The sequence below is a fragment of the Fringilla coelebs genome, assembly GCF_963513975.1.
Source record: "Fringilla coelebs genome assembly, chromosome: 12".
NCBI classification, from domain to species: Eukaryota; Metazoa; Chordata; class Aves; order Passeriformes; family Fringillidae; genus Fringilla; species Fringilla coelebs.
The window spans coordinates 8,233,763-8,259,741 of NC_140038.1; the positions used below are offsets into that span (position 1 = coordinate 8,233,763).

The 25,979-nt window shown below is 41.7% G+C and overlaps 1 protein-coding gene across 1 annotated transcript in view; it reads right to left on the minus strand.

Annotated features, from left to right (window-relative positions):
- Nucleotides 1-22,066, minus strand: part of CHRFAM7A (CHRNA7 (exons 5-10) and FAM7A (exons A-E) fusion) — a gene marked incomplete at both ends in the record, with an annotated part of 33,109 nt that extends 11,043 nt beyond the window's left edge. Inside the window, 4 exons of the mRNA XM_084213720.1 lie at nt 124-233; nt 4,091-4,135; nt 20,759-20,898; nt 22,012-22,066. Coding sequence (XP_084069846.1) covers nt 124-233; nt 4,091-4,135; nt 20,759-20,898; nt 22,012-22,066 — 350 coding nt within the window. The remainder of the gene's footprint in view (nt 1-123; nt 234-4,090; nt 4,136-20,758; nt 20,899-22,011) is intronic.
- Nucleotides 22,067-25,979: the final 3,913 nt, after the last annotated feature.

The window sequence follows — 25,979 nt, forward strand, 5'->3', positions numbered from 1 at the left end:
TCATGTAGACTCCCTTTCCCAGGAAAAGCTGGAGCAGTTGAGCTTTCAAGGGATATTTTGCAAGTCTATAATTCTATGATCTTCCCTCCATCCCCACACACACACAAAGAAAAGTATGTCTACCTGTTATAGAGAAGAATATCAGGCTTCCAAATCAGTCCATCAGGAAAACGAACATTCTTCACTCCTGGGTATTCAGACACATTCCACTGCAGATAATGATCTGTCCAGTACTAAGCCATACACACAAAAAGTAAGTTAGGTCATCTCATCCACTGGTTTACTGTAGTTCTCTAGGGACTGGATGGGCTGAAACACGAGGTGTTCTCTTGTTTAGCTCAAGGGACTGAAATGTTTGGAAAGAGTGAAATAGGCCACCTAGAGCACAATGGAACTCATAAACCCCTCATTTGCAGTTCACACTGCAGTGTACATAACAGCCTAGAAGAGATTTGGGGTGCTTGAGTTTTGTTGTTCACACTGCCTCAGGTACCAGTTTGGGATTGAACTGCTTTTATAATTCAAACATTAACTTCCATTATCTTTATCTTCATAGAGACCTTTGTTTGCTGTGGTTGGAAATTCTCAGGTGCTGATAGGCATGGGGTAGAGCAGCCAGCATTCACTGCTGACAGAAGATGACTGTGATGGCACAAGGGTATGCCAGCAGAAGGTCTTGGCAGCTCCTGGGGCCTGGCTTTGGGCAAACTCTGAGGCAGCTGCTCCATAGCACTGCTCAGTCCCACAAGTTTCCTCACTGGCTGGCACTTCCTGCACTGGAGGCAGCTGCCCTGGGGCTGCCTGTTCTCCTTTCAGCCCAGGCCTGGCTGTTGGCACAGGCAGGCTGGCACAGTTGCACCAGCAGGGCTTTGATCTGAGCTCAGCACTGCTAAATCCTACACTCTGTCATTGAAACATATGGTGGAGTACAGAGAAACAAGAGCAGAGCCCCAGCCTGCAGCCAGCTGAGCGCTGTGGCAGCCCCAGCAAGCTGCTTGCCTCCTGCACTCCAGGGAAATAGTAGCATGAGCTGCTGCATTTTCCTGAAATTGAGGTTGTACATCACTCCTTCCTGTGCAAATGACTTGTCATGGTAGTAGGGTGGTTTCTGTGGAGCACCAAGGGTATAAGGAATAAAGTTCAATTCATTTTACAAAATTTACCAAATTTTCTCTATGCTTCATTATGTGCTTCTCTGTATCTCCATTATTATGTTTACATTACCTTCACTTGGCTGTAGGAATCATGTAACTTAAACTGAGGACTTGTCCAGATTTACCAAGCTGTTGCAATGCCAAATGTTTATTTCTTAAATGTAAACTTTTAAATGGGTAAATGCACAACACTTACCCCTTTTATCTAGTGGTCCTTGTCAAAATGTTTGATAAACATTAAGGTCAGGAAAAATTGCCAGTGGGTATTGTGGAGATAAATGTTTTTGGTTGTTCTCATGGGGTATTCACATCAAACTGGTCTATGGAATTCCTTGTATTACTGTCACAGGCAAGTTTTGACTTGATACACCAAGTTACCAGTTAGCCTCATGCTGCAGGCATTCAAATACATTCCTGTACCTTTACAACAGCATAAATGACCATTTTGATGCATTCAATACAAATAATAGCTTTCATCATGAAGCTTTTGTGAAGTGTTTACTATATTTATTTTTGGCCTGTGCTTCTATATTTATCTCATTCATTTTTTACAATGAGTTTGTAGCAAAACCAGACAAAAGATCTGAGTTTTGCACTGTTTTTTGCTTTAGCTTTACAGATAATAGGTTTTTTATGGAAATCTTCAATTACTTGGCTCTGTTCATAGTTCTTGGTTTCACAGTTCTCTGGCTAAGATACATGTGTTGCTCACAGACATCTATACACAGCTTCTATCAGCTGATCCACTGCTTCTTGTATTTTTTCAGAAGTTTTACATGTGTTTTCCCAGTAAGCTGCTTTACATGAACTTCTTGGTTGACAAATGCCACTGTAATTTTTTTACCACTTCATCTCTGTGTAATGTAGAAGTCCTGAGATGCCAGGATACATCTATCTATTTTTTCCAAAGGCCAGCAATGTAAGCAAATAAGCTGTGTGGGTTTAAGGCACTGAAAGCCGTGGCTCTCGTGGCTTTGGGTGACATCCTCAGGAGCTGCCAGAGCAGGTCACTCACACTTGTGGTGGCAGGGCCAGGCTTGGCAGGCTGCATTCACTGCCAGCTGAAGGCATTCTGGATATCAATATATCCAATCATTTCCTAGCCCAGCTTACGTTAGGAGTTCCCATGGCCACGACACTGTAGCACAGGCTGATGCTGAGTGACGTCAATCCAAGGGCAGCAGAAAACTTAATAGTCAAGGCTGTCTTAGAGATCGTGTTAAACAGATTTATGGTTGCTCTGTTAGCCCTGTGTACAAAGTGCTCACCCATCCAGCAGGGCATCATCTGCTTCATTTTGCTTTAACTTTAGAGCTACCGTTAAAGGAGCTGAAGCACCTTTAATTTGGATTAAAACAGCAAAGAGCTCAGGGTGCTTTGGTTAGTACCAATCTGTGTGATTAAGCAAGGCTCCTGCTATATCTTAGATCAAGTTTTAGATTTTTGATGCTGAACAGTATTGCCATGGAGATAGTGGTCAGATGAAATAGTCTGCCTGTATAAATACTAGATTTATATTCCCCTTTCTCTCAAGTTATTTTTTGTATTTGAGTATTTTGGGGGTAATTACACAAAACACATTTTAGATACATTGTAACATAAAATTCATATAAGATTAATATTTAAGATACGTTGCTAATTATACACACATGTATATCAAGGAATGCAGTGGAGAGAGATTTCAGGGAAAAACTTATTTCCGATCATTTAGAATAATAGAATGACATATGCTTGCCTTAAGCTTTGCTTTGAATCTGTCTAGAACACCATTAATAGGCAGTTAACATGTAAACACTTTTATTTTCATGTGTATACAAGCCATGAGGAGTGGCTACATTTTTTGGCAGTAACCAAGTGATCTGTTCATTGCAGTCTTAAGATGCTTCATATCCAGTATGTGCTAAGGTGAATAAATCAAAAGAAATACAGAATGTATAATATAATTTAAAATTTCCTAAGGGAAAAAAAAAACCAAACTCAAAAAGGATAAGGATGCTGTGAGATCAAAGAGAAGGAAAATAAATTACAGCCTCTTGAGTATGAATTGTTGTGTCATTTACTGGTAAGAAATCATAGGAACTATGGTCTTTGTAGCTAAAAGCCAAAAACATATTATATTGACGGTTTTAACCTTGCTGTACAACAGGCCTGTACAAAAGCATGAGTTGAGTACTTCTTCCATCTGAGATTTTGTTTGTGAATATATGGAACAGCCATGCTATTCTTACAGCTCATCAGAATAGTCTTTCCTTTGTGTCCCAAGGCCTACCCCAGGGCAAGTGAGGTGCTCTAACTAAAATGTTACAATAAAAAAAAAATAATGCCTTTAAATGGAATGAGCTGGTAAAAGAAACTGAAAGGTATAAAGTTTCTGCAAAAGCCTTGTGATTGTCTGGAATAATAGAAATCTTCTGTGACTTCCTTTACCTAATCCAAACAGTTTGGTTTCTCTAGTACTGATGGGAACTGAACTAATGACAAATTCTCATCCATGCTGCTGTAGGTGGAGAAAACTCCACATCACTGTCTTTGCAGAGTTTAAGACAAACTTATGGTGGAAATATTTATGGATGCATTAGGGTTCCACAGGAGTCAGCATGCTAAGAAGCACCTTGTTAATTCTGAGTCATAATGTAACCTTTCCGAGAAAACAATTTCAAAATATTCTCACAAAGTTCTTGAATTGTTTATTATCTCTTCCATTTATTAAAAAGTGAGTAAAAATTGACTCCTGCCCAACAATTCTGGCCGTAAGTTAATAAGGACAAAGTTCTCTGCTGGGGAATCTAGTGGTAGCAAAGAAAATCTGACATGGAATTAGGAGTCTACTCATATTTTCTCTACAGACCTGAAAGTTTTCTAAAATTCAAACCCCTCACCAGATTAAACTCTGAAACCGAAGGGGAAAAACAAACATACTTTGTTTCAAAACTTACCATTTGTAGCCAAATATTTGTTGTTAATACTTGATTCTTTTCATCCTGGAGGGGGAAGGAGGAGAGGAAGAAGAAAAAAACAAACCACGGTTTAGTATTATTTAGATAAAATAATACCATTAAACACATTTGACTATTATAAAATAACCAGTTGTGCTAAAGTACCTTTCAAAACAATGGGAATCGTTGCCACTTACTTATTGGAATGGAAGTTTTCACAGGAACTTTTTAATTTCAATTTCATATTACTGCGATCAGTCAAACTGTCTCCTGGGGGTATCCTTCTGCCAGACTCTTCCCTGGGGCTCCTCTTTAATAAAGAGTCTCCAAAGGCAAGGCAGATTACAGCAGGGGCTGCCTGTACCACCTTTCTTAGGAGCAGCCCTCTCACTAATCAACCTTATCCAGCAGACAGTAGAATAGGCAGGCAGTAGGAAAACAATGAACAAAGTGTGGCTCAGCTCAGATGAGGGGTGTTGGGGCCATTCTGAGGAGCTTCTTAACAGGCAAGTGGCACCACTTGGGTCAGTGGAGCTATACAAAAAGTGCTGCATCAGCTTTGCCAGAAAACTTGTCAGGGCAGGATATTATTATTCTATGAAGGCCTTTCCCCTGGACTCCTGTGACTGATGTAAGTTCAGGTGACACAGCAGGCATCTTAATGTTAATGCTGAAGTTGTAGACCTTAATTCTTCACTGCTCAGACACAGGAAAATATCAGTGACCTTTTTCTGTGGAGGTACCATATCGGCATCCACCTGGGTTGTGTGAAGCTAATGGAATATACTATACATGCAGTCAGTATTCCCCATTTTCCACTCTGAGCACACAATCCCTGTCCCAACACCAGTCAAAGCTCCATTTGCAGTCTGAGAAAGTGTCATAGGAAATTCAGTCACCTCTTGTCCTAGGGTGAAGCCCTAAACCAGGACACCTCAACTGCCAGAGTTGTTCCTATGTCTAGACCTCTGAACTTAAATCTGTCACTCTTGAACTTAAATGCCATTCCTAAATGGCAAAAAATGGCCAAAAATGTTAATCACATTTCATACAATAAAAAACACCTTTTTAATAACACACTTTACTAAAGGTAAATTTTCCTCTTCTGTTCTTGTTTTGTGAACTACTAACCAAAAAGCACTCCTGAGAAACCTTTCATTGCAACCATTTTAGATCAGCACATTAGTAGGAAGTTACACAGCATGTATAATCAAATACCCTGCAAGGGACAATGGCATTTTTAAAGCAAGAGAAACCTTTAGAGGACTCGTATCAGTAAATATATGAAAGTGCTACTAGGCTGTGTGTGATCACAATGAAATGTGCAACATAGAAAGATTTTAAATAAAGATGGCAATGTGCATAAATAAAGTCTGCCATCATGCACACTCCTACCTTGCTTTGAAAAAAAACCCATAAAAAATACAAATAATCACAGACCACAGCTAGTCATCCAGCACTTTTCCTCTCTATTTTCTGCTTCATCACCTCCATGAACCTTTTTCAAAACTATCTCAAGTGGGCAGCTCATTTAAATGGCATCCTGGGGAAACAGGTCTCTAACTATTTGGTTTCAGAAATCCATTATTAAGCTCCACTGAATCTGCATGGTGAGGGCATTGCTGAAGATGTCAGCCAGGCAAAGCAGTAATTAACTTGCACTAGTAGCTGTTATTCTCTAGCCTCACAAACATTAATTTGGAACCTCTCTCAGCCTGCTTAAAGTGTTAGAGCACTACAAAACTAGTTTGTATGGGATCTTTAATTCATGAATGAAGAAACAATCTTTAAGAGATCATTCATCTCACCAGAATTAAAGTCTATTGAGAAGGGTAGCCAGCTCAGGGTGTGTAAAATCAACATGTTCCTATTTATCATAGGCCATTTTACCTGAGATGGAAATACTGCTAATGATAACTTGTCCTCCAAAGTTCAGAAACATTTTCTGAAAGCTCTGTGTGCTGTTCCAGGTGAACATGACAAGTTCCTATGATGCAGTGTCCTGGCTCAGCACCTGAGCAAAGCTGAGAGCACCACTGCGGGGTAGGGGGGGTTTCTCTGCACCGCTATAACTGGCTACTCAGAGGTGCACAGCAATTCAGAATCCATTATGTTGCAGGAAGCCTGTTTCAGGACTATTAGCTGAATGGCATGGTTAAATCCTGAGTTAAATTCCCAGTGTGATCTCTTTCTACACATGAATGGCCCCAGCTTTAAATTAGTAATGTTTTAAAAAGTCCTTTTCAGCAGCCAGGGCTTGTACTGAAGCTGGGGTGTTGCTGGTGCTTAACCTGATGCTGTGCCATGAGGATCTGCTGGGAGGGCCTGAGCCCACAGCGCAGGCATGGGAACTATTTTAGGAGTGGCAGGAAGGAGCTCTACCATCAGTGCACATCACAGACCCAGGCCAGAGAGCTGCCACTGAGCACTCAAAGTAGCAGAGCTGAGGGGGACAGCAGACTTTCAAAGCAGCCGTGCTGGCAGCATGATTCAGCTGCCTGCCACTGCCAGGCACATGGCAGAGCCATCACAGGTTGGCATGCAGGACACTCTGCAAGCGTATTCTGAAAGCCAGGAGTTATTCTGATGTGTGATCTTTCACTCAAGCCTAGCTCAAAGAGCCTATTCTGAGAGCACTGACTCAAACATGACTTGTACTGTGAAGACAAGCCCTGAGTGAAGATGGCCTATGCTGTTTTCATGGTATTTCTTTCTGTTATTTGAAGCATTTAGAGCCTGAAAGAGGGTTACATATGGACTAAGTAATTTCCACTTGGATCACTATATTTAAGGTTCCATCAGTGTTTGAATCATAAATCCTACCATTGCTCCTCAGATATAAAAACTTTACTGCCTGCTGAGGCTTGGTTTATAGCAGTGTTTTGAGTTTTTAATACTGTTTGTTGGAACAAACAATTCCCAATATTTTAGTCATTATTGGATTGACTCATCCATCACTAAAGGAAAGGTTCTGATTTTAGAGGGTATGTCACTCTCTGTGGCCCCCAGTGAAGCTGGTAAAAGGTGGGGCAGAAGACATCCTGCAGGGTTTCTCCCTGCTTAGGAGAGTTTTTTGGACACTGTTTTAAATGCTTCACAGCAAACTACATTAACACTCTTTTCAACAGAGTTGTGCAGTACCTCCCTGTAAAATGTTGGGGTGGGCTTGAAGTGCTTCAAAGAACTTCACCAGTTTTTGTCACTTCATTTTGTAAACACTTAGAGAACAGTTTATGTGTTTTGAACACAAAAACAAGGAAGTTCCTGTTACAAACACTTTCTGCTATAGAGGAGGAAAGAAAAATGCTTCACATGTTGGAGAATCTTTCCAACAGAGAATGAGACCAGACTCTGTATCAGGTTGGGATTGGTGTGGTTTTTCCTCCATACCAGCTGCTTTTAGTTACTTGCTGTTCAGACAGTACTGGCCAGGTAGCCCTGCTAATGGAGAGTTAGGTTTCCTTGGCACAGTGGGAGGTGGGTGGAGGCTGCTGTGGTCATCTCTATCCATAACTGCAGAAAGGACTGATGGCAAATTGCTACTGGACTGCTTCTCATGTTATTTTGTGGTAGTGCAGGTAATGAAAGGAAAGTAGCTGACATCAGGAGACTTGAATAGTCCTTGAATCATTTTTTTGAAGATAGAGGTAATAACTTCTGCAAGTCTTTGAAGGAAATTGCACTGCCTCCATTCTTCCAGTTCCCACTCCTGATTTTGTCTGTTTTTTCAATTTATACAATCCATCGGCCTGATCACCTTTGGAAACACAGTTACCAGGGTCTCAAATTATCCTTCCTTTACCCTGTATTCCTCAGAATATATAAAAAGAGAGAGAAACTTGATAATGCTTTGTGGAAGGTGTAAGCCTGGATATTATAAGCTCTGTAACGACATCTGTAGACTTTCAAATGGATTTCAGCACATGTAGCATCCCCACTAGAAAAGCTATGTGGCAACTGCAAGGAGAAAATGAACTAAAATAAAGCTGCGTGCCTAGAGAGTGGCATGCAGTGATGTGCAGCCCCTAGCAAGAAACACATACCTTCCAAGGACTAGCCTAAGGTGCTATCCTGACTAAAATCTATGAGCTGTAATTTCTGCACTTCAAATTTAGATTCTTTATTTTTATGTGGTTGAATCTCACCTAAATTACAGAAAAAGTTATGGCTCTTTGAACTGGGCTTCAATTACTTTCAACCTTAATAAAGACTTTGTAAGAACATTTTAAGACATCACTTGTTACACCATAATACTATGTTCCTGACTGGTACCCTCTAGCAAAACTGAAGCTAATGACTGTAGTCTGAAGATAACAGCACTCTTACAGCCAGTGAGAAACATGCAACATGCTTTCTTTACTTTATGTGATTTTCACTTTTGTGTGCTTGAATGTCCTGCTGGAACCAGCAGGTTAGTCAGTTTGTTAGCTCTTATTGTCTCAGCACTTGCTCATTAAACGTTCTCAATATTTTCTGATCCACAGTGCCAAATTACCTGTGCCTACTGACATTCCCCATCCCCCCCCACCTCATTTAAAATCCCGTTATGTTCAATTTTTGCTTCACAGTGCTTGGGGTTTCCTTCCTGTTCCTTTTTAGGGTCATGCACGGGGCTCGCTAAACTATATCAGCTGAAAAAGCCTGAATTCCTATAGGCTTAGTACTGAGAGGATAGGCTGGAGGGTGAGTTAAGCACTCATAAACCGGCCAGGTGGCAAAAGATTGGTCCTATGTCCATACTTCAGGCAGCCATAACGGCAGGATGAATCCAAGGTCCTCAAAAGTCATGGAGAGTAGTGAAAGGGCTGCACTTCCATCCGTGCCTGTGGTGCTGCTGCACAGCAGCTCCCTGTGTGGCCAACCTGCAGGAGAGGCCAGAGCAGTGTCTGCTCCAGCTCCACTCATCTGCAGCCCTGAGAGCACCACAGTGACCTCTCAGTCTTCCCACAGTAAGTCAGTGAGGGGCTCTATTGCAAATATCCTCTCCATGTGCCAAGGTTAAAGCTATATTTTTCTATTAAAGGTGGCTCAGGGCTTCTTAGTCATGCAGACAAAATTGAATTTTGCTATCTCAGTGGTGAGGATAAAAATCAGTTACTTAAAAAAGCCATCCTGGTGCTTCTGCAGGGACACTGAAATGAAGACTGCAGCTGCTGGCCAAGGACTACCCTAATCACCCACAGGTGTGGGCTGTAGCCCAGCCAGTGTTGGTCTTGAAGAATGTAGTAGGGGGAATTAAGAGGTTTGGGGAGCTTTGTATAGGAATAAAAAGCCAAACAAAGAGTCGTCAATGTGAAAAAGTGAAAGGTGTCAAAGTGAAAAAGGTTGTTCAAGCAAAAGAAAGATGTAGAAATAGTCACTGTACCTGATTTGTGACATAAAAGATTGGAATTCCTGATGCCTCTTTCCCAGCCAACTTCCTTTTCACCATGAAAGGAATAGGCCAGTGCAATTAGCCTTCACTTCTCCAGCAACAGACCTTTTTATACAGTAAAATGGTTTTTACTCAGCTTACCACACATATTCCCAATTAAGCAAAAATGCTGTGTAAACAGTTATTACCACTGCAGAAATAATAATATTCCATGATCCAGCATGAGAGATTCAACATCAAGAACAGATGACAGAATGTTTCTGATGTCTTAAAAATAGGTGCAAAAGACAGAAAAATATTCAATAAAATGTCAGAAGTGGAAAATATAAATTTTCACTGTTGCACCACATTTTTGAGATCATTCCAAACTTGAATGCACATTTTTATTTGGTGTTTTGACTTCTGCCATACCAGTGACATTTTTGTATAAAAGCAGAGCTCTGGCATTTATGACTTAACCTTGTAGTGGTACAGCCTCCTGCTAGGAGAGCCAGGCTCCTCCAAAATTGCAGCAACTGCTGCAAACTCTTGTCCAGCCAGGGTTGAACTGCACAGTCAGGATGCTTTGCCAGTTCTGCATGGCCTGGCCTTGGGGTGCTAATGGAAAACGAAGGCCACTCCCTTTACATCAGCTGCTGATTTGCCCCCATTCTGTTGGTGCAGAGAATCTCCTGGAAGCTGGTCTTTGCTGTTTTGTACTCGGCCCCCAACTACTGATGTTGCTGAAAGCTGAAGGTGTTTAGGACATCCACTTCTTTCCCACATTCCACTGCAAAGCAAATTTAGCCCGAGGCACCTTCACAGCTAGGATGATACCTGCCTGACTCTTGCTCAGACTCTGGCTCCTTCAGACCTTTAAGGATAATTGCAGCTGTGCTCAGGATTTAGTTAAGTATTTCCTGTGTGAGAGGTGGACAGGTGCCCTAGTTTACAGCTCTGGTCAGTGTTTAACACTTGAGCCAGTATGTATTTAATGCAAGGTTTACTATGAGCTTACACATAGTTACAGTTCAGGCTTTAGTAACTGTAGAGTTTGACCTATGTAGAAGTCTGAAAAGATTAGAGATTTTCAGATATGTTCTGTATGGGTGTTAAAGCCTGGAGTTCCTCTGTCCTGTGCAATGTTCAGGTGTACATGGAGTGAAACAAAGCAGTGAGGAAGTAAACCTGAATACAACAAACAAGCATGCTTCTGCTTAGAGCTGAAGTTCTGAGAAAGTTGAAAAGTTTCTGAAGTTAAAATGCTAAAAGGTTGCTGGACCATTCTGTGCTGATGGGATAGATGTCCATTTTTGGCTTTTTTAATATCTCTTTTTCTATTTTTTAAAAAAAAATTAGAAAAATACAGTTTGAATTTTACCTGGGTTAAGGTTGAGTTTGGACTATGAAATAAAGAGTCTGATTACTTTGCTTAACCTAATTCAGGCGAACTCTGAGGGGGGTTGTTTGGTTTGCTTTTTTTTTAGCTTGCACTGTTTGTGTCTGGAAAAGGCCAGCATTTTCTCCACACCAGCTTGTCTTACATGCTTTTGCAAAAAGCATTTGCTTTCTCCCCAATTTCTTTATATTGCTTTAAAAGAAAGGCAGTTTGCTCAGGCCACACACAGGTCTCCCCAGATAGATGCAAATCCTGCTGCAAAAGACGTGCTGCAGAAAGAGCATAAAAGAGCATAAAAGAGTGACCTTAACTCTGAGCAGAGCATCTGTGTGAGGAGCCTTCTTAGGATGGAAAGGCTTAATGCTCTATTAGGTCTGAGAGCTGTGCTGCCATTGGCTGCACCAGGGCTTTGTCCTGGCAGAGGGCTAGAGAAGTGGCTTTCACCAAGTTCCAGGAAAAAGAAGTTGAGATTACAAATATGTATGAGAGGCTCATGATGTACCATTTTTGTTACCATGGGGATGTAATTGTAACAGCAGTCTGTCTTCTTTTTTTTTCAGTACATCATTGTTAGCAAGAGATTGTATTTAGATATGAACACATTCATCTTTGCAAAGACAAGCAGGGATGAGGCATATGAAATGAGCAGAGTACAGCATGACTAATCACATACATCAGCACATCTTGCATGAAAAAATATATTTTGAAGAGCAAGTTGTATTTTTCGAGTTACCTTATGAATTTCTGTGATTAATTATAGGTGTTTCACACAGTTCAATTTTTGAATATAGCATAGAGCTTAAAGTGCAGTTAAATTTCTCACAAACATGCAAAGTAATAACTGTCTTCTGTTGCTTTATTTACAAATAATTCTTGATTCTAGTGTATTTTGTAGCAGACTCCTGTTGAGAGGACTGAACCCTGAATTAGTGTTAAATATGGGCTCTTGGTGCTGATTACCATTGCCAATCTAACAGACACAGGCATCCCAGCTCTGAACACATGCTGGAACCTGGGAACTACCAACAGCACCACAAGATAAGATCAAAGAATGGAGCCCCCATAGCCTCACTCATTACATGGTGTTAAAACCAGTGGGAATCAAAGCCTTTGAACTTGATTTATCTTCCAAGAGGTTAGCTGCAAAACACTGAAATTGAAAGGTCAGGTTGTTACACTTCAATGTACCAGCAGACTGAAGTGGAAGGAAAGCGTGTGTGTTTTCTTCAAGAAGAGAAGAGAAAGTTATGGGAGAACAGGGAGCTGAACCCAAAGCTGTCTCTTCCTCTCCCTGTGTGTGATCAGAGCACACAGCTCCAGCCCCACTGCTGCTGGTATTCATCTATCCTATTTTTGCGACTAACAGCATCAAAAATTTCCACACCTGACCAGAGCATATTTTCCATGATTTAGCAGCAGCTGAAACCTTTGAGGAACACCAGAGCCACAGAGGCATCTTACACAGCCACAAGGAATGGCTCTGTGCACTACAAGTGGACATAGGTAAAGCCAGCTTCAGAGGATCAGATAGCAAAATGCTATTACTCATCCCAGACAGTCTCTAACCATACTACTTCCTGCCTCCATCTTCCCAAGTGTAGGAAAATTAGGCAAGGAGGAGTTGCTCTAAAATTTCTGTGATATGTAACATTACCCATTATCTTGGATGTCTTGGGCTCTCTGGTCAATCTAGGATACAGCACAGACATCACCATGGCAATTAAAAAACTTCCTGGGGAAGGGCAGAGTACAAAATGCATTGCTGAATGCCTCTGCAACTCTTGACACTAAAGTTTTGCTAAGACACTTCAATAACTCGGGAAGATGAGTCATATTGCAGAGGTTCTAGTTATTCCTTACCCATCCTCTGATGGACACATTTGAGAGTCCTCTTAAGGGTCTTCCTTTCCTGCTTTCCATGAAAATCCATACTGTCCCCACTTCTCTGATATGCCTGTAGAGAATCACTTACAAAGGCACTGAGAAACTGAGCTTAGCTGAGAGGAATACTTTGATGGAAATCAGCTGTATCTCTGTTTCTTCACAAATGCAACAAGCGTCATGACTGAAATGTCAGAACACCTACATGGTCCTTCAGGCTGTTTTTTCCACAGCACAAAAGAGCAAATTCTCCTCTGTGAAAAGATTATTTCTGTCTGTGGGGACAGAGATGGAGTGAGCACTCCAAAATCCATTAAAATGCTCATCTGAATTTCTTGAGCTCTGTGTCAGTGCTCATTACTTTTTCTGTCCTCATTCTTGCATTTAGTAGTTTTGAAGATGGTTAGTAAGAGGCCTCATTCCTTCCTTCCTGCCTTCCTCTCAAACCCTAAACCAGCACACCTCTGTAGTTACTGAGAGTAATTAAGGGGATGCTGAGCACAGAAATGTGCAAATACTTCTGACTGAATGCAGAAAACAAGCCAATAAAAGGGCGAAGCAGCAGTGCTGTGTGATTTAACATGTGTGTGGGTCCCCCATGTCTGCACAGGGTCATTGATCATCTTCTCTTCAGTTTTTTATGAGGAGCACACAGGGAATGAGGAGACAGGATTATAAACCATGCAAATGTGGCCTCACATCACTACCAGAAGATTTGGGAGAGATGAACTGGATGAATATCATATTCTTATCTTGCTGCCAATGAGCAGCACGTGGCTTCATGCCATGCTCTTAGTGCTTCGCAGTTAATTGTTGTTGATGCCAGGGTTACCAGCCTTTCCTTTATACAAATCAAATTCCAGTTGCAGTAACAGGCATGAAAATGCAAGCACAAGTGAAGGTTAAATCTGAATAGACCTTTACTTCAGGCTGCTTCTGGTTATTTTTGGAAAGTAAATCTTTTAATTTTGAATAAATTAAAAATAAATTGGTTAACACAGTAAAGTAAATTATTTAAGTAATTAAAATTCTAAGTGACTTTTAGAAGATTTCTTTTTCCATATAAGTGCTTGTCCAAATAGGCTCCTTGCTGCCTACCCATTGTGAGGTCTTTCTTTCTTCCTTTCTTTCCTTGCTTTCTGTTCCATTTTTGTAACTCACGTATATTTAGATTGGGAACAGTTGGATTGTTTAGTAGTCTATTTAGGCTACTGAATATGAAGAGTTCAGGACAAACTGAAGAATTCACATCTGTATCATCTAAATTTGAAGTAATTAACATTTGAAGGTATTTATGTTAATTTGCTGCTAGGAGATACAGAATCGTTTGCTTCCAATCCATTGGTAATACTTTGTTCAACTGCTGTCAGCGATGTTAGATTTGTAAATGACTGGAAACTTTTGATAGTGTGTGCTTTCCTGAGAGAAAAGCAGGCACTGTATCCACAGGGCACTGAGAATGCAGCCCTGACCAGAGACAGGACAGGAACAGAAATACCATGCTGCTTTAGCAGCATTTCCTGCCTTCCCTTGCCATCATCCCCGAAATTGCTGCAGCACATTCCTGCCAACTTATAGACCCACACAGATCACACCACAGCAGTGGGGCTGGGGCTGTGATGGTTACTTGGGAGTTGCTGTTCCCCACATAATTTACCCAGCCCACAGTATCCTCCCACAGCACTTCCAGAAGCCTTCCCAGAAAAGAAATGTGTTCAGCAGGGGCAGCCACCTGCATGTGAACTCCCTTCTCATGCATGGTGACACTGCAGTCAGAGGCAAACAGGAGGAACCAAGGCAGCTCCCCTCGTTCTGTGCACAGCAGAAGAGGCTTTCCCAAGGAGCAGCAGGTTTGTGGAGCAGGTGACTGCTCTGTGGGAGCAGAGACCAAATCGTGCACCCAGGGCTGCTCCTGGGCTAGAACAGCCCGTGGCTCTCCCAGGAAAGGAACAGCAGGGAAAGCATCCAGCAGCCCCAGGCCTGGGAATGCTCAGCTAGCCCTGGTACTGCAGGGAGCCAGATCCTTCCACTAGCCAAGGACAAGAACATTTATGAAGAAATACAGGTCTTTCCATCTTTCCAAGCAAATTACCACAGATCACAACAAGCTGATCCATATTGGTCAAAACAAAACATGTGAACCTGTCTATCAAATAGTGGCATCCTCTTTCATCTCGTACTTGAACATGACAGTCTTTTTAATAAAAGGAACAACTCTGAATATTACAAGGAATATATTCATGTCATCTCCAAATGTCTGTAAATGAAAAACTTTGTATAAGACCAAGTATTATCCAGATCTGGCTCTCAGGAATTACATCTTGCAGTGTAATTTTGTTTCATTAGCTGATTACTGAGGACTACTAATAATTACTAGATGATGTGACTTTGCAGGCTCTGTTAGTCTAGTAAAAGGCACTGTGTAAAATGTGAAAGCTTTATGTGGTGGTCCCTGTGCTCTACAGCAGTGGCAAAGAGGAATCTGTTTCCTAGCAGCTTAGCCATGCTTTTCACAGGAAGGTTACAAGCCCCTTTCATCACAACTGACATAGAAGTAGATGTTTAGTCACTTTTAAAGTTAATGGGGCATCCATACCAATGCAGTTAGGAAACAAAATATGAGGTACTGAGTTTTTATTATTCAAACTGATTATTTATATCACAAAGAATAAGAAAAATGTCTGAGAAACTGCTTCACTTTACTCATATTAGAAAGAAAACCCTCACAAACAGAAAAACCCCAGCTGATTCGTATACAAAAAAGTTCCAAACATGTCTCTGGTGGAACCAGAAAGCAGAATATTAGTTCTGATTTTCACATACAATGGACATCTCTAATGTCCTCAAGTGAACTATTATCAGGAGAGTTTTTTATAGCCTTTAGTCAGTCCTCTTTTCCTTCCTGCAAACTGCCTTTAATTAGTGTACATTCATTGCTTCCCATTCCATCCTACACATCCTCCTGTGTTTAAAATATCTTTCCAGATCTAAACACAGAGGAGACTAACTGAAATGCTGACAGAAGAGTTAAAAAATCCAGGAGATCTCATCTTTAGAAGCACAGGAAAGATGGACAAATATCACAGAAATAAGGTGGCAGTTTCTCTTAGTATGTTAATATCTCACCACAGAAGGGTAGGGAGAGTTGTTAAAGTAGAGCAATTATAAGAATATTTTAGTCTTTTGTCTGATCTGTTCTTCAGATTTCATGGAAAAATAAAATAGTCTGTTTTCTGTAATAATCCAGTATCTTTCATGCTATTAAACTAACTAAAAATATCAGAAGGCATATCCCAGCACCTTTCCAGTTCTCTAAACTCTAAGGAATAAATTATGGTGGGATGGAAATGGCTGCAAGATAAAAGTGCAAACAGTTTCTCCCTTTACCATGCTGGGGAAAAAAGTTCAAGCAGCGAACTGAGAAGAAAATAAAGCTCAGAGAGATATTTTCTAATGAATACTAAAATTAAAAGAATAATGCAGATCTGATGAGCTTCTGCCACAGCCATTGTTTGCAAAGAGGCTGCTGAGGTCTGATAAACAGCTTAAGAACTTCATTAGCACCATTTTTCAATGAGCCTCTTGATTTGGTTGGTTTTATTCATTTTCCAGATTTAAATTTCTTTTTTTCTTCTTTTTTTTCCCTTTTTTTGGCGGGCAAGATGTTTGTTTTATAGTCTGCTTCTTTACAGAAGCTGTTATGCTTCTTTGAATGACAGCATAATTTTCTTTTCAAAATTTCAAGATATTTGACATTACTGTCTTGCCCAGTGGGTCTGGGGTATTGGATTGCAAATACTGAATTGCTGATCCTTATGCAGAGGCTTTGCAAAGCCTTGTATGTAAGTCATTGTAGTCAGCTGGATCACTTCACTGTGTAAAACAAAACAAGGACAAAAGCCCTTGAATATATAAAACTAAGTCATGCAAGTAACCAAGGGCAATGTAGGATAAGCAAACTTTGACTAAGTTCAGATAAATGTAAGAAAGTTTCATGCTTTCATTTATCCTTTGGTCTGCACAAGTGAGTTGAACAGCCTAAAGGAACAGGATTTCCCTTGAGATTCTGCTGCTGCTTACTACATACAAACAACTATTCAGTGCTTTTCTTTCCCCTAACTAGAAATTTTTAAAAAAGGGAGCAGGAGAAACTGGAAAATAAGCAAAAACTGTTGTGTAGTAAATTATTTAGTTAGCCAGCAAGTGTCTTCAAGAACCATGAAAGATTCTTAAGTAGTCTTATGCAATATAAGTAAGAATTTGAATATTCATGTAGATAAGTAGCTTAATTCAACTTTCTTAAATAAATTATCAAATGTTGATTCTAAAAATTAACTAATTTATGATCAGAGTAGACCAAAATGGTCACACTCATACCCACCAAAATGTTTGTCACCATGAGTCTTGTGAAGAAATCACAAGCTAAGATGGTATTGATCCAGCATTCTCCCAGGTTTTGCAACTTGAATCAGAGATAGAGCTCGCTTGTGTTTTTTGAAACATATGACATGTTAAGTGAAGAACCACCACAGGTAATTTTGTGAGCAGTTTTAGCTAATCTAAACCCAAAGTACAGGTCATGTAGAGAACTGACCCCTCAAAAAAGGATAAGGTAACTCTCACTCAGAGAGGCAGTGGTGCAAGTCAAAGCTGTGGGAGCATGAGCCCAGGACTCAGATTTCTTCAGTAGCAAAGGCTGAGATCAGCTTAGGACGCTCCCAAAGTGCTGCCCCAAGTTCCATATGGAAAGCTGGTAAAAATTCTAGATTCCAGACAGAAAGCTGAAAACCTTATATATTGAGAGTGAACCATTGACAGCCCCTCAAAGAAAGAGTTCTGACACATGTGTTTACCAGGATTTCATTCCCTAGCTTTCTGCCATGTTATTCAGAAATATACACACCTTGCTGCAAATGGTCAAGAAATCTGGGATACTTCACCAAAAGTATATTATTATTATTATTATTATTATTATTATTATTATTATTATTATTATTATTAATAATAATAATAATAATAATAATAATAATAATAATAATAATAATAATAATAATAATAATAATAATTTTCCTGAATGAAAGATGTCTCATTTTTTTCTAGAATGCTTTTGTACTGTTCCCAAGTTGGAAAAATAGGAAGTTGTGCTTAGATGTTAGGAAAAATCTACCGTGATGGTAGTGGAATACTGACTGCCCAGGAAGGTTGTGGAAACTCCTGGACAGGAGCCAGGAAGGCTATCAAAGTGGTCTGCACTTGACTGGACACAGTCCTGAGTAACATGACCCATTTAAGACATCTTTGCAGTAGGGGAGTGGACAAGATGACCTCCAGAGGCCCTGTCCAAACTAAAATAAGATTGTGATTTTCCTACTCATTTAGGAAAATTCAGTATTGTGTTTGAACTATCACTGTATACCTCAGTGTATTCCAGTTCTTCATGCTTGTGTCTCAGAGCAGACATTTGCATTATAAATTGTGACCACTTAATTTGTAAGGTTTCACCTTCTGACTTTTGGGGATGAAACACCCTTTGATACTTTCTCTGAATTGTATTAACTGACAGTTGATACCGATATGTCAATTGTAAAAATGCTAGGCTAGGCACAAACCTCACACCCTCATGCTCCCTGCATTTGTTTTTCTATGCCATTCACTATTCTATATGAGATGTAGCAGAGTAGGAAAAGCACTGCTGCTGTGTCTATTCCTAGTGTTGCCTCCAAACCAATAGGCAGTGACTGAATGTTCTCCTCTGATACTATTATTGAGAGGGATGTTACAAGAGAATACAACACTGTTAGAAAGTATTTACCTCCATACAGTGTTTCAAAATGTGGTGGCTGTAATTTTTTTCAGTGTGGAAATTATATCAGTATATTTCAGTAATCTGTTTTCCAAAACTATATATGCTGGAAATTTTCCTAAGCCTAAGTTAGGTTAAGATTCCATGCCAGCACTGAAAAAAAATACCAGACAAATAGAAGCCAAAGACCAGTTTTATGTGCAGACTGAGGGGTCTCCATGAGGTGAGAAGTAGAGAAAAATAAATAGCGTATCTACATCCTATTCTTTATTTTTACTGAAGTTGTGCTGAAGCTATGACCATCCATTAACCCTTCTTCCTCTCCTTCCTCTAAGGTATGATGTAGTCTTTTTCTCTTTAAGAATTTTCTTTTTGAAGTGCACTCTTTCAAACCTCTTACTTTCCATTTTACATCCCATCCTCTTCCATCTAAATTCCACCCCTCTTCTGAATTCTTTTGCTGTATCTCAGGCCTACTATGTACTCCCACTTCTTCTCTAAGCACTCCTAGTTTCCTAGTTCCTCTCTTCAGTAATAAATCCACAAACTGTGTTTCTCTTGTGCTGCTCCTGCTTTTCTTGCCCATTTAGAAACATTTTGTTTAATTTACTATGCCAGCTTGCATTCTCATTAGACAATTAATTAACTGTATTTTCTAGTGAACTCCACTAAGCTGGGGCAATTGGCACTTACAGATCCCTCATTATGTACTGCTGATACTAGCATGCATATTAATGTGAAATACCATCAAAAGAAAAACATATCTGAAACCATGGGGTAGCAAAGTTCTAGTTTTAATAGGACAGGTTAAAACTAGAAATACAACGTAGGGAACATGCATTGTATTTAGAAAATATTTCATGTACTGTCTCCCTTTTCCTGTCAGCAAAGTCAGAGTGGAATGGAAGAGGCTTCACCTAAGGAATTACAGCAACCAGGATCCAGCAGGGCTCAATCTGTTCTGGCAGGGATTTGATGGATTGGCTCTGGAGAGGTCTAACTCCCAATTAGACTCAGTGGCTATCAGCTGAGAAGCCATTAAAGTGAATGTATAAACTACAGGAAAGTGTGATGGTGACATGTTTTGTTTCTAGCTTGTTAAACCAGTAATTGTTATTGCAAGTAGCTGTCATTCCCACCAGCATTTGCTTCTTGTTGACAATGAAGAAAACTCATTTGTTTTATAGCATGAAGCTTAATTTACTTCATGGTTGGTTTCTTTCTTTGGCTGTCAATCCCAGATCTCAGAGAACGAAATGCAGTGAGTTTTATGGCAAGCAGAATGAGCTGTAACTAAACAGCCAGTTGAAATACCTAAGGTTTCTGACTGTGAAGTGTGGTTCTTGACAGGCACACAGGATCAAAAGCTCCGTTTTGAAACATGTTAGCCAAGACTGCCAGTCATTGACTGCAACCAGATTGGCTAGTGATCTGTGGATATTTTCCTTTCATTTTGTATGGGTTTTAATTAAATTTGACAACTCCAGAAGAAATTAACACTCTCTCTTGAACTTTAGGCATCTGATGGGAAGATAATGGAATTTTGAGGTTAAGTACATTTTTAAGACTTCCTTATTAGTTGTCACAGCTAGTTGAATTCAGTAAAAACAAATACTGTAAATGCACTTATATGCTGAGTTGCATCTCTGTGCCACCATGACAGAGTGAAGCTTAAATTAGCAAAAAGATCCTGCAGTGCATTGTACAAGCACAGCACAGGAATACCTATTGATATACCAATCAAGTGTGCTTGTAAATACAGTAGCTATTTAAGCATATAGAATGTAGCAATCTTGTCTACATACCAAAGGAAATAACACAACTTGGATTTTGTTCGGGATTTCCTCTCCCCTCCATCTTCCAAAATAGGCAGCTCTTAAGTGACCACCAGAAGTCAAAAACTTTGGTTTTGTAAATCCCTCCCAGACTATACTGCTTGTTGGTTCTAAGGACAGTTAAGGATTCGAAAGACAAAGCGTGCATTTTGAGCTCCCCTTGAAATATTTTCTAATGCTAAAAACTTTGGGAATTTCTGTGAAGAGATCTAAGAAATAGGTAAATTTTACTTCTAAGTTTAGGTCTTTAAAGATGCAGACAAAATTTGACATTGTGTCTTGAAGTAGTTGTGCTTTCCAATTTCTTGTAATCTTCCTTTACTATCTCAAATGTCCCTTCGAGGAAGGGAAAAATCCACCCTTTGTTAAACAGTTTCCTAAAAGGTTACAGACTTACCACATCCATGATCTGCATGAGGCTGAGAGTGAAATAGACAGTGAGTGGCTGGGAATCATTTGCAACTGGTCGCTCCAATGGATTGTAATTTTTCAGCAGCTCCTTGTAAAGCTTCCTTTGGAACTCTCCTTGCAGAGATTCTTTGGGCACAGGAATAAAAAGATAAATAATAAGGATTCCACATCAGAAAAAGCTCAGGCAGGCTTTTTCACTCCTATCAGATACTATGTATCTTTTATTACACCTGCTGCACTCCCAGAAAAAATGCCGCTGTATTTAAAATAGTTCATTAGCTACTATAACAAAATCTTAATCACAAATGTTCATCCCAGCCTATAAAGGGGATTGCCTCTTTGATAATTTCTTGACTGGCCAGGAGTGATACATTCTAAATGCTAATGCTGCTTTCTCAATGTATACACCCTTCGGTCCAGCAGCAAGAAGTGATGAAGAGGAAATAGAGTAGCTGTGATTTGACACCTGTCCTGACATAGCTATAACCAGAAAAGCAGAACAGAAATACGGCAGAAGGCATCAGCAAGACAATGGGAGAAAAATGGCCACAGGTTAAACTGAGCATTGCTCTCGGGCTGCTTCAGACAGAGAACTCTTTGGGGCAAGTACTCTCCTCTTTGTTCTCTGTTCATGCAGTTATAAATGCAGCGAGGTACGGTGTTCCTGGCAGAGATGATAGACACCACATTAATATACATGCTAATATTTAGGGATTTCTGTCCTTTTTACATTTCAAATCCAAGGAGGATGCTTATTCTGCCGTCTTTCTGTGGAGAGAAGGAGCAGGTCTACGTGGATGGAACAGAGTAGACTAGGGACACAGGCAGTTTTCGAATGAAGGGGAATGTGCGGCAGGGTAGGAACAGGTTCTCTGGACGTGAGACCTCCCTGTCCCACTCCAGACCGACCTCCCTCTTCCCGATTTTCTCGTCCCCAACTCGCCCCACAAAAAGCCGCAGCCTCTGCCCCGGGACATCCACCATTTAAGTCCCTTGACAGAGTTCGGTCCCCCATCCCCACCGTCCTTCTCCCGTGTCCCTTCCCGGCAGGTCCCAGCGCTAGCCAGTCTTCAGTACGGCCCGGGACGGGGGCGACCCCCCGCAGCGGGGAGGCTGGCAGAGGGCGGGAGGGGACGGCCGGGGCCGGAGAGCCGCCGTGCCGGGAGCACCCGGGGCTGCCCCGACCCACCCGCCCCGCCGCGGCTCCCGGCGCTGCCCGCGGGGCCGGCGCCCACTCACCGCGCACGAGCCCCGCCGCCGCCAGCAGCCACACCGCCAGCTCCTGGAGGCCCATCCCGGGAGAGCCGGCGCTGCGAGCGACGGACGCGCCAACAGCAGCGGCGGCTTCTCCCGCCGCCGAGCCCCGCCAGCCCCCAGCCGCGGATCCGGGCCGCTGGGAGCCGCCGGCGCCCTGGGCACCTCCGGCAGTTCGGCCCCTTCCTGCGCCCGCACCGGAGCTCGCCCTACGGCGCCGCCGGCCCGGGCGGAGCGGAGGGATGCTGACGGCCCGCCTCCCCGACCTGCCTCTCGCCTGATGGATTTCCCTCCCTTCCCTAATCCGCGAGCGTCTCCGGGCCGGAGGGGAGGGAGCGGAGCCGCTCTCAGGCTGCTGCGGCAGCCGGAGCGATGCGGCGCGGCTGGGCGAGGGGGCTCCGGCATTATAGAGCCGAGAGCGGGGGCGGCCCCCTCCCCTGCCGGGCAGCCGCGCCCGCCCGCACCCGCTGCGCTCCCCGAGCCCGCAGCGGCACCACGGGGAGCCCCGGCTGCGCGGGGAAGGGAGAGCAGGGGAGGGGAGCCGGCCCGACCGCCCTGGGGAGCACACCCTGCCCGCGGTACCCCAAAAGCCAAAGGGCATCAGCCACCGTCGAGCCCCTCCCCTCCTCGGCACAGGTCATTCTCCTTCACCATCGGCGGCGTTTGCTGCTGTTTTCTGGGAGGCGTAAATTGGTTCAAAGGGCAGCAGAGTGCCCCGAGCAGGATAACCCCTGCCATGGGTGAGGAGGGCATTGGAAAGGGAAGGCAGCCAGGGCACGGAGCAGGGCAGGGCCAGTCCTTGCTGGCCTCAGCCGGCAGCTTGGCTTAGGTGACATCTCGGGGTGGAGAGCAATGGCCACAACGATGTTGCACACATGGCTGTTAAATCCCCAGCAGAGATGCAGGGCTGGGGGCTCAGGTGCTGGATGTTTTGTCTAGATACGGGAAAAAAAGCCATGGCCAAGGGGCATTGCGTTTAGTGCTTAACAAACACACAACAGTAAAATGGTGGCTGAGTTCCTGCCTGGTACAGGTATAATGCACCACAGTTGGAAAGCAGGCCTAGAAAATTCAGTGCATTTTGTTGATTGTCTGGTTCCCATCTGCAGCTCTAAGTGCATTTTTGACACCATGGATGGGTTATTTCTTTCAGTCCAAATCCCTGCCCTTCAATTCAATTGCTACATTTCATGAATGTCCTAGGCAGCTGCACTTAAGAATGGTATTGAAGAATGTTGTCATTTGCAAGGGGTAACTAAGTGCTTGTTTTTCAAATGACAATCAAGCAGCAATTTATTTAGCCCATGTTAATTTTCAGCTTTAAAAATCCAGGTTATCTCTTTTGGTTTAAGCACTGACCTAATTTATGTAGCTACTGTTTAAGTATTTTTAAATGTTGAGCACAAAAGCAGATGCATCCTGTGGCAACCTGAGTAGTTCAGCAATTGGCACATCATCTGTTCCAGCTGTCACATACAGCAGGACTGAAACCTTCCCCTTTTCAAATGAGCCAGCATGCCAGACCACTTTACCAAGGGGTAGTAGAAACCAGCAAGTGGTAAAGCTAACTCTCCAAAAGCCAAGTAATAGCTGGTGGTTTCTTGGGCTTTGGTTGGGTTTTTTTTTCCATAAGATATTGACCTTTTTGGACCAGTGAGCAGACAAGAGCAAGTTGCTAGGGGAGCTCTGTGTTATTCGCAGAAAAAACAAGTGTTATTATTAATTTGTACTTCCCGTGGCAGTGCTGTTAGTATCTGGATTTTTGCCTTGTCTCATTTTGGAAAGGACTCGTTTTCTTTTCTTCTTCTACTGTTATTCGCTGCTGTTTTGGCACAGGTGTCCCAGATATTTTTGGGTGTTCAGTAAACAGCATGAATTGTTCAGGCAAGAAATTTGGAGAGGAAATCTATAGTTCATGGCTGACCTCTACTGTTGGCTCATTTTTTTGCTTTATACTTGGCTTCGTTGACAAGTGCTTCACCCCTCCGTGATGAACACAGGGTCAACACCATGCAGGGCCCAAGGTATCAAAAGGTAAAATCTTCAGGGGATGGTGCTGAAACCCCAAATTCCTGTAGTATAAGTGAGGAAATAATTTTTAACTACTTCTTTTGTAAATCTTGATTTATATGGTTTGCGGCAGTCTTGTTTTCATCTGATGTTAGCAGATTGAAATTTATAGGCACTTCGGGAATTCTTTTGATATTCTTTAATAGCAATCAGCACTTCAACTCCTTGATTAAACTCTGTTCAATCAGGTGCATTCTTACTAAAGGTTTTACCTTTTAAGTCAGAGATTCTGCTGTGAATGCACACAAATGGCAGGAAAAAGTCTTATCTGCTTTCTGTAGACATCCTGGCTAATAAAAGTTAATTTCACAAACTTTTATAGATATTGTGTAGATACTAGCAAAGAAAGGTTAAAAAAAATTTACTGAAGTTCTCTAAAAGCCTTTATTTATGGCACTGTTTATCTCTGTAGAATTTGGGGCTTACAACTTAAAAGCAAGCGGTACAGTCTGTGGCCAGCAGAGGCTTTCTCTGCCTGCATGGCCCACTGGAGGCAATACCCACTCTTCTCTCAGCTTTGATTCTTCTCTCTCTGCTGGATAGCCAGGTGATTTGGAGACAGCTGTTTCCTTTCCCTACACGATAACTTTCTAGACACAATGATGAATGGGAGTTCACTTTACAGTTACAGGCCCTAGAAACCATTGTAGGCTTCCCAGCACACCTTCCCAACACAGCTGGGTGTTTGCCGGAAAGTAAACAAGCCCCTAATGTCTGTTTGTTTCTCACATACATGGGGCATGATTAGAAACAGCCAGTTGTGTGTCTATTTGTGAATAACCAATTGCTCAAGGACACAATATAATGCACAGATCAGGTCACATATATCAAGGTCAGGCATAGAAAATGTGTGCTAACAGTGTGCATCTAGTACCAGTGTGCTGTCTATTGCTTCTTTGTCTGACAAGCAAAGTAAAGAAATCAATGCGCAAAAGACTTCACTCAAGTACTATTTCAGGACTATTTTGAGTCTGAGAGAGGCACAGAGCTGCTAGAGAAACAGCTACAGGATTCTGAATTAGTGTGTCTATATGTAAGAGACCCTCACCATGACTCTAAGATGCTTGTTTATACCCAGACTGTCCTCCTAGTTAGGATTACAAGGCCAATCTTGAGCGTTGGTCAGTGAAAAGAGCCAGGGACTTAAGAATGTTCAGAATGACTTGTGCAGTCATTACCAGATGTTACAGTTGCCCAAGGTTTATAATATCTCAGAATTGAAAAAGAGAAATAGCCTCTTTTTCTCCTTGAATAGATTTGCAGATGAACAAAATCATGCATCTTCCTGCTGTGGCAGAAGATGGTAAAATAGCCCTGAGAAGAGGCTGATAGTGAAGAAGTGACCATCTTCTACTGTATCCACCTACAGTGACTGCAGCACTTTCTGACTTTGATCTAATTATTGTGCAATTGCAATGACCTGGGGCTCCATATCAGAAAATAATCTTCTCTTCCTTCTTTTTAGAGAAATAGGTAAAGTAGGCTAGGATTTTAAATGGTAGCTTACAGCGCATGTTAGATGCCCACATTTTCTTGAATGTTATTTGAACTAAAGTACCTCTTAGTTTGTTAACTGTTTTTTTTCTTTTTAGATAGTTCTAGAAATTGCATCCCATGTTATTAGTTATTCTCTGTTGTTTACTTTGCCGAACGAGTAGTCTCAGGGATTGAGAATGTACATGTGATGAGCTTGATTTTTTTTCTGTAAAATGTCCTGATACATTATATGGTTCTTCCTTGCAGGAGTTAGCAAGTAGTTTTGACGTGGAGTTTTCTATTGAAGGATGAATTAATGATTGAAATATGGTTAATTTTCTGATTGAACTTTGTATTCTCTACATGCTAATTTGAACAGATATTCACAAAGACACTGTCTTTCCCAA